Raw genomic sequence first — 10,971 nt, 5'->3', positions numbered from 1 at the left:
AGCTGTAGTACATGTCTATTTCCTGCTGTCCCATTTGAAGCATACAGTAGTACGATCCTGAGTGCACCTATTCCAAAGGATACTCTTGTACTCTTATGAAAATTAACTAAACAATTGGATTGAAGCCTTAAGAAAAGCAATGGCTTCTGTGGGTTCTGAGAGAAAATACAAGAGAATTCTAATAACTAACCCTCATCATAGAGAGATAACCTTACACTATTGTACATATTATAAGAGGAAATTGCATGCAGTGTACCTCAAAATAGTCACTTCTATTCACACACTCTTTTAATTACTGCTGATTCAGGAAAAAAATCAAGTAGAATGCAGAATTGAGGGATCATCCAAGCTAAAGACCAAGGTGGTCTTTGGCAAGTTCTTGGAGTGAGTTATATAATAAAAATCACAGTGAATAAAAACTATGAATATAAACAGCCACAAAATAAATATCCGACTCCATTTTCTTATCAGCTGTCCCATTCTTGAATAAAACCACCTTGAAGAAAGTTGGAATACCATCAGAGTATATTTTCAGAACACTGTGCTCAAAAGTAGCTAACTACCGGTTGTTTCAGATGCCCTTGAAATCAATGAACAGACACCACATTAAGAATAAATGAGTATCTGTGTACTGTGGTTCTTGTTCTATTTTTATTTCATTTAAATGCCAACTGTCTAAAGTTCAAACTGGTCAACTGACATATTTTAATGGATTTAAGGATAAAATGTAAAAAGGAAAAACACAACTGTTATATTTGAACAATATCTAATGACTTTTAAAAGTTGAATAAAAATATTGTCTGTGGAGACCCATGAATTTCTGCATATGAGGAGGAAATAATAAAGGTGAATTTGAAAAGTGCTATTTTGAATTTTACAAAATATATTATACATCATGAGTTATTCTATAGATCATTTTAATGAAAAATGGCTAAAATAGAGAGTACAGAAGGGATTATTTTTGTGATTGAACTAGATTTTATTATTATTTGATTATTTTAGATCATAGTGCAACACATCCTTTTGAATTTAGCTAGTAGGATTGTGAACCTAATTATTCAAACAGTTAAATTAATGAAATATAAATTGAACACTAGGTTTTGAAATATACTTTCACTACTTTTGTATAGGAATGTGTGGACACTAAAAATATAAATTGTTAACTGCTCTAAATATACTAAAGATCATACATATATTTATATACTCATGTATACAAATACATATACTGTATTTAGATGATGCATAGTCATATATATTTTAATAGAAATATTTCACACATGTTGCATGTATCATCTTAAAGAAATAAACTAAGAACATTAACAGTCACAAGAAAAGGTTAGAGCCTAAATTTCCTCAAGCCTCATTGTCTTCTCAATTCAACAAGTTTAGTTGTGAGAGAGCCTGCTGGAAGGGGAGCCTGGAATTTACATACCTGGTCTTCAGCTTGTGCATTGCTGATTTTACCTCTTTGTTTCTCAGTGTGTAGATAACAGGGTTCAATATAGGGGTGAAAACTGTAGAGAACACAGAAAGGGCCTTCTCCACTGGAAAATTGCTGAAAGGCCAGGCATAGATGAAAATGCAGGGCCCAAAGAAGAGGGTCACCACGGTGATGTGGGCTGTCAGGGTACTGCGGGCTTTGGCCATGCCCGATGATCGACGTCGCACAGTGACCAGGATGACCGTGTAGGAGATGAGCAAGAGCAAGAAAGAAGTCACCCCCATCAGGCCACTGTCCAAAAGCATCAGCACTTCAGGGACATAAGTATCTGTACAAGCCAGTTTAATGACCAAAGTAAGGTCGCAATAATAACTGTCCACGATATTTGGGCCACAGAAAGGTAAGTTTACAGTGAATGCCAACTGACTCAAGGAGTGTATGACCCCAATGACCCAAGAGCCTACAACTAAACTTGTACATTTGCATACATTCATAATGGTTGTATAATGGAGAGGTTTGCATATAGCTACATACCTGTCATATGCCATGGCTACAAGAAGCATCATTTCACCGCCTGCAAAAACATGGAGCAAGAATATCTGGGCCATGCAGCCCTCAAAAGAGATGGTCTTGGGTTCATGGAGGAAATCGTGGATCATTTTGGGAGTTGCATAAGTGGCCAGAAACACATCAAGAAGAGAAAGGTTGCTCAGCATGATGTACATAGGGGTGTGCAGGGCAGATTCAGAAATAACTGTGAGGACGATGAGGAGATTCCCCAGAACAATGGCAATGTACAAGAAATTGAAAACCACAAAGAAGAAACACTGGAGGTCCCAGGAACTGGAGAGGCCCAGCAGCACAAACTCAGCCACCCTGGAAGAATTGCCCTGGCCCATTCTCTCAGGCTGCAAGAAAGGACCTAAGAGGGAAAATAACATGGATCTTTATCAAAGCAAGAAAAGGAACCCACAATTCAGAAGACCCCATGTTAACATTTAAAATACAAAATGCTTTAGATGCACTCCGATTCTTAAGTGTTGTACCTATAATTGGTCAAATACAGTTTCTCTCTGAACTATCCTTACAAATAATGGATAAATGTGAAGTTCAGAGAAGTTGCTAAACAAATAACTGCACTACACCTTAAAGAACCCAATAAACCTACTATACACCAAAACGAAACCTAATGGCATCCAGTCAACTTTAATTCATAACAACCATATAGGACAGAAGAGAATTCTCCCCTTCAAGTTTCTGATACTATAAATCTGCAAAATGGGTGGTGGCTATACTACATTTTATAAAGATTCTAACAAAAGCTTGAGCATGAAATGAATGAAGAGTGAGTTATATATGCTAGTCCAAAATGACCAAAACTGAACCAGGCCAAAAGATATTTAAAGCAATAATTATCACATTGAGTAAGAAGGGCATTCTCCTCTGGAGCCAAATTTTTATCCAAAGGAACACTCCTCCTTCTTGTTCTTGATCACATCTTATTATTTTGTCAGTCACCTGTGAAACACCTGCTGTCTTTTGTGTAAGTATATGAGAAAAGAATGGACTATGGGATGGGGAAAAATGAAATAGCTAGCAATCCTCATGGAATGTCATTTTTCTCTAGGTGCCAGTCAGGGTTGGCAGGAGCTGAGATTCATAAAAATGACTGGATTATGCTTTAGTAGAGTGTCCTCTCTTTGGGGTATCAGAAAGAAAACCTTAGCATTAACCATGCTGTCAATCCAGATATTTCAGAAATTGATATTTAAGTTACTTTCTATTATGCCCAAAGTCAAATTTTATTTACAAGATTAACAGAGATGTGAATATTTTTCATATAAATAAAATTTATGTCTGGATATTACATGTCATTGACCCAGTTTTCCTTTTCTTTAGTGAATTTTTTAAGTAACACTTTTGAAAGAAAAAATCTCAAGCTAATAGACCAAGAGAATAGCTGGCAAAAGGCATATAAACAAACAAATAAATATATATATAAATAACACACCTGCAAATACTATAAAAGTTGAAAAAATGTTTGTTGTCTTTCAAATTAAATGCTCCTGCAATAGAAGTGAATCAGATGTATGTATATTGTAGAGAACAGGTAACAAAGCTCCTATAGGTCTTGATTTAGACCTCATCATTTTCTTGGAACTCTATCGCACCCCTTTCCCTCTTCATCATTTATCTATTTCATTCAGGACTTGGGATTGAACTGGGACCACAGAAGATCATGTATTCCATGGAGAATCCTTGTCATTAAGTGTTTTCTGTAGTAAATGGCTGAAATCCAGAGAGCCAAAATATTTTCCACTTTCCAACAACTCCCAGTATTTCCCCTGGGACCCACTCACCACCAATTATGAACACTTTATTTCCAATAGGTTTGGAGTGATGTTATATCTCATGAAGAATTGGATTGATTTGTTAGTTATATTCCTCTATTATTAAGAAAAAATAGAAAATCATCAGAGCACATCTGATCAATTGAACTGATAATTTATAGTGAGCTTCTCTGTTAGTCTCAAATGTTATGTGTTATTTAAAGATCAAACGACCAGACTGATGAGGGAGTTGATTCCAACAGTCCAGCTAGTTCCAGAGGCTGATCACACATTGGACTTCAGTGAACTGCTGGGTGCCCTACATGCCGGCGCGGTGGTTCCATTGGCGTTTGTGGAGAATTAACTTGCCTTTGGTGTCTCTTTTGGAAGTTAGAGGTTAAGGTAACTTTTATTGAAGTGAGTTAACAAAAACGGAATTAAATAGAATCATACCAAAATAAGTAAAGATTGGATGAACAATTATGAATGTTTTATAAGTATAACAATGTATTTTTCTTAAGTAGTAATTGAAAGAAATGACTAGTTTGAAATTTGAGGCTAGAGTAACAGAAGTGTTTATAAAAAAAGTAATTAGACTAAAGCTTATTCTTATGAATCTCAGGGAAAAGGCAAGAAAAATAATTCCATTGAGCCATCCCCATCCAAAGTATGATGACTACTGACCACTAGAACAGAAAGCAAAATAAAAGGATGTGATTCTTATTAAATGAGTGTTTTAGTTATAAAATTACTAAAGTTCAGGCTAGGAGAGTCAGCTTCCAGAATTCCCCCAAGACCGGAGATAGCCATAAAGGTCATGGGCAGACCCAGAATTATGTACAATTTATTTCTTTATTTTCAATCATTTGTTTTCTTTTTGTTTGGTCTCTGTAGTTATTGGTGTGCCTACTTACCCTATATAAGATAATCATGGGAAGCAAGTGTGAGGAGAAAGCAACAGGACCAACAGTCTCAGAGGGCAATTGGGGGTGGGGGTGTGGAGAAGGAAGTGGGGGAAGGGAGCAGTGAGTAAACAATGCCTTGGGCAGGAGAAAAACTGGGGAATAAAAATCAACAACAAAGAGTATGTAGAGGTCTTGGGGTGTTGGAGCAACAGCAATCTAGCTGAGAGGAATTACTAAGAGGTAGAAAAAGGGATAATGATGGGGCAGCAGGAGGGAAAAGGGAAAGAGGAAATATCTAGGAATCAAAGTTAGCGATAGAGGTATAAGCAGAGGTGTGTACATATGTAAATATAGTAAATCATAAATATAGAGGTATTTGCCTATGTGCATTTATTTATTTAGCAATACAGTGAAGCAGTGGACACTTTGCACCTCTGCTCATGCCCTCCCTCAATGCAAGAACACTTTGTTCTAACAATCTGGCATTCTGGGATGTTCTACCTCATGGCACAATCACTGAAGACAAAATAGGTGCATAAGCAAATGTGGTGAAGAAAGCAGATGGTGCCTGGCTATAAAAAGATATATTGTCTGGAGACTTAAAGGTGTGAAGTTAAACAAGCAGCCATCTAGCAGAGAAGCAATACACCTGCCTGTGCGATCATGATGTGTTGATAGGATCAGGTAATAGGCATTAGAAGACGCAAAACAAAGAAAAAAACAAAATAATGTTGAGAATGAGGGGGATTGGAGTACAGACCCAAAACCCATCTGTAGAAAATGGGACATCCCCCCACCCCCACAGTGAAGGGATGAGTCAACTAGGGCTCAGTAAAGCCCTGATGAAACACAGCAATCCTCTGGTTCCTTGAAGCTTTCTCATCCCCCAGCATCACAACCCCAGTACTTCGTTTCACTGTGGGTTAGACCAGAGCATGTGCACATACAGATAAGAGATAAGAGCTCTGGGGAGCGGGGAGGGAGGGGAAAAAAGGGGACCTGATGCAAAGGGCTTAAGTGGAGAGCAAATGCTTCTAAAATGATTAGGGAAAAGAATGTACAGATGTGCTTTATACAATTGATGTTTATATATGTGTGGATTGTGATAAGAGTTGTATGAGCCCCTAATAAAAATAAACAAAACAAACAAACAAACAAAAGATAAGAGCTCGCAACACATGAATCCAGGAATAGGAATGGGAGTAGGGATACTAGAAGGGTAGGGGTAAGGTGGGGAGAGAAAGGGATAAAGGGGGAACCAATAGCAAAGATTGATATAATCACATACACACTTTTGGGAACGAACAACAGAAACTATGGTGGAAGATATGAAAATAATAATAATTTATCAAGGGGTCATGGGAGAGGAGAGAGAGGGAAAAAAGAGGATCTGATAGCAAGGGCTCAATAGAAAATAAATGTCTAAAAAATAATGATGGCAACATATGTACAAATATGCTTGATACAATTGATGTATGGATTGTTATAAGAGCTGTAAGAGCCCCCAATAAAGTGATCTTTAAGTTAAAAAAATGTTTAATGATATGCCTAAAATTTTCAACACAATAATTCAAATGTATTGGTACTTCCCCAGTCTTTCTTATTTATTGTATATCTTCTGCAAGTATATGAGGCAATAGAAAATATCATGACTTGGAGTATTCAAGCCTTTGTCCTCAAAGCATTATATTTGTTTTTATAACATTTCAGAGGTTTATTTAAGCAGAGTTGCCCAAAGCAGTGTGTCCTTTAATATCTTGGCGGCTGATTTCATGCGCAATGGTTCTGTATCGAACTGAAATGAAATTTTTGACAAGTTCAATCTTTTGTCCATCCATCATGATGTTGTTCATTAGTCAAGTTATGAGGATTTTGTTTTCTTTACATTGAGTTTTAACCCATGCTGAAGATTGTAGTCTTTGATCTTCACCAATAAGTGATTCACATATTCTTCAAAGAGAGTTGTATCACCTGAATATCACAGATTGGTATGAGTCTTCCTCCTTTCTTAGGCTGCATTCTTCTTTCTACAGCCCATCTTCCCAGATTACTTGCTCAGCATGCAGATTAAATGAATATGATAAAAAGATATAACCCTGACATACTTTCCTGATTTCTACACCACTCAGTATTTCCTCTTTCTTTTTCTACAGCTGTCATTCATCATAATTTTTATGATCCACTCAACCAACCACCTTTCCATAGTCAATAAAACACATTGAAATACCTTTCTGATATTCTCTGCTTCAGTCAAGATTCTTCTGAGGTCAGCAATGACATCCCTTCTTTCATCCCTCTTCTGAATCTGACTTGAATTTCCCATGGCTCCACTAGATATACTGCTGCAGCTGTGTTTGATTGATGGTCAGCAAAATATACTGTGGTGTGCTTGGAAGAGTAGTGAGCCAGCAGAAAAGAGGAAGACCTTCAACAGGTTAAATTGATCAACATAATGGTTGCAACAATGAGTTCAAAGATAAAAACAATTGAGAGGATGGTGGACTGGGTATTGTTTTGTTCTGTTGTAAATAGGGTCATTAGAGATCAGAACTGACTCAACAACATCTAACAATAATAACTTTGATGATGTTGTTTGCTAGTTTCTGCATTCCATTCAATCACCTGTCTTTGGAAGGGACACAAATAATGGTTCCTTTTAGTTGCTTGGCCAGGTAGCAAATTTCCAAATTTCTTGACGTAGACTAGTGTGATTTAGTTAGGATTATTGTGCCAACCTAGCCAATAGGAACATGTGGGTTTAATCAGGTCGCAATTTGATTGGAGGGCAAAGAGATAAATGGCTCTGCAAGGCCTGTCCCTGCCTCTCTTGCTTTCTGATGATTGGATTGTGCTGGAGCATTCATGATGCTGCTGTAGTTAAGTTCTCTGCATCAACCTATAAGCTACACCACCTGTGGGCCAGGCCAGCCTGTGGATCATGTCATTAGAGCTTAAGGCTCCTTTGAGACCTTCTTCTCCACGTACATTGCTTGAGCTTGAGGCTGGTGGAGTCTCTCGCCTTGTAATGTTGCATTTGACTTCCTATCCAGGCCTGCTAAACTTCGCTAAGCTCCTGAGCTCCTAACTGTTTGTGACCCACCCTGCTGCTTGTTGCCTGTGGGTAGTATCTGCTTGCCTTGCCCAAGAGAGGACTCTGCTGTCTGCTCCCTTGACCTTGGACCCAGCAGCACATGTGAGTTGAAGGACTTCCAGTATATTAACTGCTCCACAGAAGTGAGTTGAACTGAACCCTCTGTACTGTTGTGTGGACTAATTTTCAGTTATATTCCTTCCCACTGTATAAACATATCTTCTTATATATATGTAAAATTATAAGTTTCCTGGTCTCCTTTTCTCAAAAGAACCCTGCCTAACACAACCAGTGAATGCTTCCAGAGCTGCATCAGTTTGTTCCAATATTTCTATTAGTATTCTGTCAAATCCTGGAATTTCTTTTTCACCTATCCCTTCAGTGCACTTGGACGTCTTTCCTCAATACCACTGGTTCTTGATTATATGCTACCTCTCCAAATGGCTGAATACCAACCAATTGTTTTTGGTACTGTGAGTGTGTATGAATCCTTACATAACTTTTTCTGTTTCCGGCACAGTCCAACAATTTGTTCATAAAATCCTTCAATATTGCAACTACAAGCTTAAATTTTTTTCTTCAGATCTTTCAGCTTGAGATATGCTGAATGTATTCTTCCCTTTTGGTTTTCTACCTCAGGATCATTAGACACATGATTATAATCCTTTGTCTTCTTGAACTGCCCTTTGAAATTTTCTGTTGAAATATTTCATGTCATTTCTTCTATTCACTATATTTAAAAACAAGCTTCAGAATCTCTTCTGATATCTATTTTGCTCTTATCTCCCTTCGTGTGTTTAGTGAGTGTTTGCTTTCTTCATCTATGATATTCTTGACGACATCCCCAAACTTGCCTTTTGTTGTTGTTTTCTGTTTCCTCTTTTGGCTCTCAGACTGGTATCTTCTGATAATGTGTCCAAAATGCATGAGATGAAGCTTCAAAATGGTCACTTCTAAGGAGCATTCTGCCTGTACTTTCTCCAGGAAAGATTTATTTATTCTTCTTCCCCCCACCCTCACCCTCAGTGCCCTAACAATTCTATGTAAGAGAGGAGAACTGCCCCTGTGGGTTTCTGAGACGGTACAGTGTAACAGGAGTGGAAAAACTCATCCTCCCCAAGAGCAACTGGTGGTTTCAAACTACTGAACTTACAGCTAGCAGCTCAAAGAGTAAATTACTACATAGGCTCTTCTGGCAGTCTTAGTGAATCCAATATTCATCAACAACACTATAACTCAAAAGCATTGTGTTAGGCTGAGTTTTCTAGAGAAGCAAAAGCAGTGGCACCTATATATGTTAAAGGAAGAACATGATATCAAGAAAGAATTTTAGATTGAGAAATCAGCCCAGACAAACACAAGTCCATGGTTCCAATGCTAGTTGGAGCCATCTTCTGACTTGCCCAATTGCTAGTGAACAAGAAGCTGGAAACTGAGAAATCCCAGGCCAGGGAGGGTAGAGTTGCAAGGATCCAAGGTCCAAAACAACGTGGTAGAGTGTCACAGCTGTCAACTACAATACGTCATATGGGTTGCCAACCCCAGAACCTGTCACAAAATCCAGGTAAAAGAAAAAGTCGTTCTCAGTATCTCTCTCATAGAAAAGCCACATCCTCAAGAAGGCAACATCAGACTGTGACCTTATTGAGAGGTTTGACTCCACCCCTTACTTCCACACAGGTAAACTAACTATTAAAAACAGAAACTATCATATACATCAATTCTTCTATGGTCTTCCTTAATCATTGCTCAGCTTTGCATGGATATGAGATGACTGGAAATACCATGACTTGCATTGAGCTCACATTATTCTTCAAACTGACATACTTTCTGTTAAACACTTAAATATTGATAGATTTTTCCAAATGCAACATAGTGTTTGAATCCTTGGAAGCGGTTTCCATCGACATTGGTTGTCAATCTATGTGAAATGAAAGTTTTTACTAGTTGAGTCTTTTTCTCAATTTATCCTGATGTTTATTGGTCCAGCTGTGTTGGCTATTTTTTCTTTCTTTTTTATTAGGGGCTCATACAACTCTTATCACAGTCCTTTTATACATCAATTGTGTAAAGCACATTTGTACATTCACCATCCTCATCATTCTCAAAACATTTGCTCTCCACCTAAGACCCTGGCATCAGGTCCTCATTTTTCCCCCTCCATCCCCACTCCCCCCTCCTTCATGAACCTTTGATAATTTATAAATTATTATTTTGTCATATCTTGCACTGTCTGATGTCTCCCTTCACCCACTTTTCTGTTGTCTGTCCCCAAGGGAGGAGGTTACATGCAGATCCTTATAATCGGTTCCGCCTTTCCAATCCACCCTCCCTCTACTGTCCCAGTATCGCTACTCACACCACTGGTCCCAAAGGGATAATCCACCCTGGATACCCTGTGTTTCCAGTTCCTATCTGTACCAGTGTACATCCTCTGGTCTAGCCAGACTTGCAAGGTAGAATTGGGATCATGAGAGTAGGAGGGGCGGGGGTTAGGAAGCATTTAGGAACTAGAGGAAAGTTGTATTTTCCATCATTGCTACATCATACCCTCACTGGCTCATCTCCTCCTGGAGACCCTTCTGTAAGGGAATGCCCAGTGGTTTATAAATGGACTTTGGGTCTCCACTCCACAATCCCCCTCTCATTCACTATGGTAAGATTTTTTGTTCTGATGATACCTGACCTCTTCGACACCTTGTGATCGCACAGGCTTGTGTGATTCTTCCATGTGGGCTTTGTTGCTTCTGAGCTAGATGTCCGCTTGTTTACCTTCAAGCCTTTAAGAACCCAGATGCTATATCTTTCGATAACCGTGCACCATCAGCTTTCTTCGCCACATTTGCTTATGCACCCATTTGTCTTCAGCGATCCTATCATTGAGGTGAGCACACAATGATGTGATTTTTTGTTTTTTGATGCCTGATAGCTGATCCCCTTGGCACCTCATGATCACACAGGCCGGTGTACCCCCTTCATGGGGGCCTTACTGCTCCTGAGCTAGATGGCGGCTTGTCTACCTTCCATTCTTTAAGACCCCATATGCTATCTCCTTTGATAGCCAGGCACCATCGACTCTCATCACCACATTTGCTTATTCGCCCGCTCTGTCCTCAGTGGCCGCACCAGGAAGGTGAGCATCATAGAATACCAATCTAATAGAAGAAAGTATTCTTGCATTGAGGGAGTACTTGAGTGGAGGCC

At 38.7% G+C, this 10,971-nt stretch overlaps 1 protein-coding gene across 1 annotated transcript; it reads right to left on the bottom strand.

Moving 5' to 3' along the window:
- Positions 1-1,371: 1,371 nt before the first annotated feature.
- LOC142426684 (olfactory receptor 4K15-like) lies at positions 1,372-2,343 on the bottom strand. Its single transcript, XM_075532264.1, has one exon. The coding sequence runs from the start codon at positions 2,338-2,340 to the stop codon at positions 1,372-1,374; it is 969 nt and encodes a 322-aa protein (XP_075388379.1). The 5' UTR covers positions 2,341-2,343.
- Between the last annotated feature and the right edge of the window lie 8,628 nt (positions 2,344-10,971).

Source organism: Tenrec ecaudatus, chromosome 14, assembly GCF_050624435.1.
Source record: "Tenrec ecaudatus isolate mTenEca1 chromosome 14, mTenEca1.hap1, whole genome shotgun sequence".
Classification (NCBI taxonomy): Eukaryota; Metazoa; Chordata; class Mammalia; order Afrosoricida; family Tenrecidae; genus Tenrec; species Tenrec ecaudatus.
Note: the sequence above shows the minus strand (reverse complement) of the source record. Positions and strands in the feature narration are given on the sequence as shown.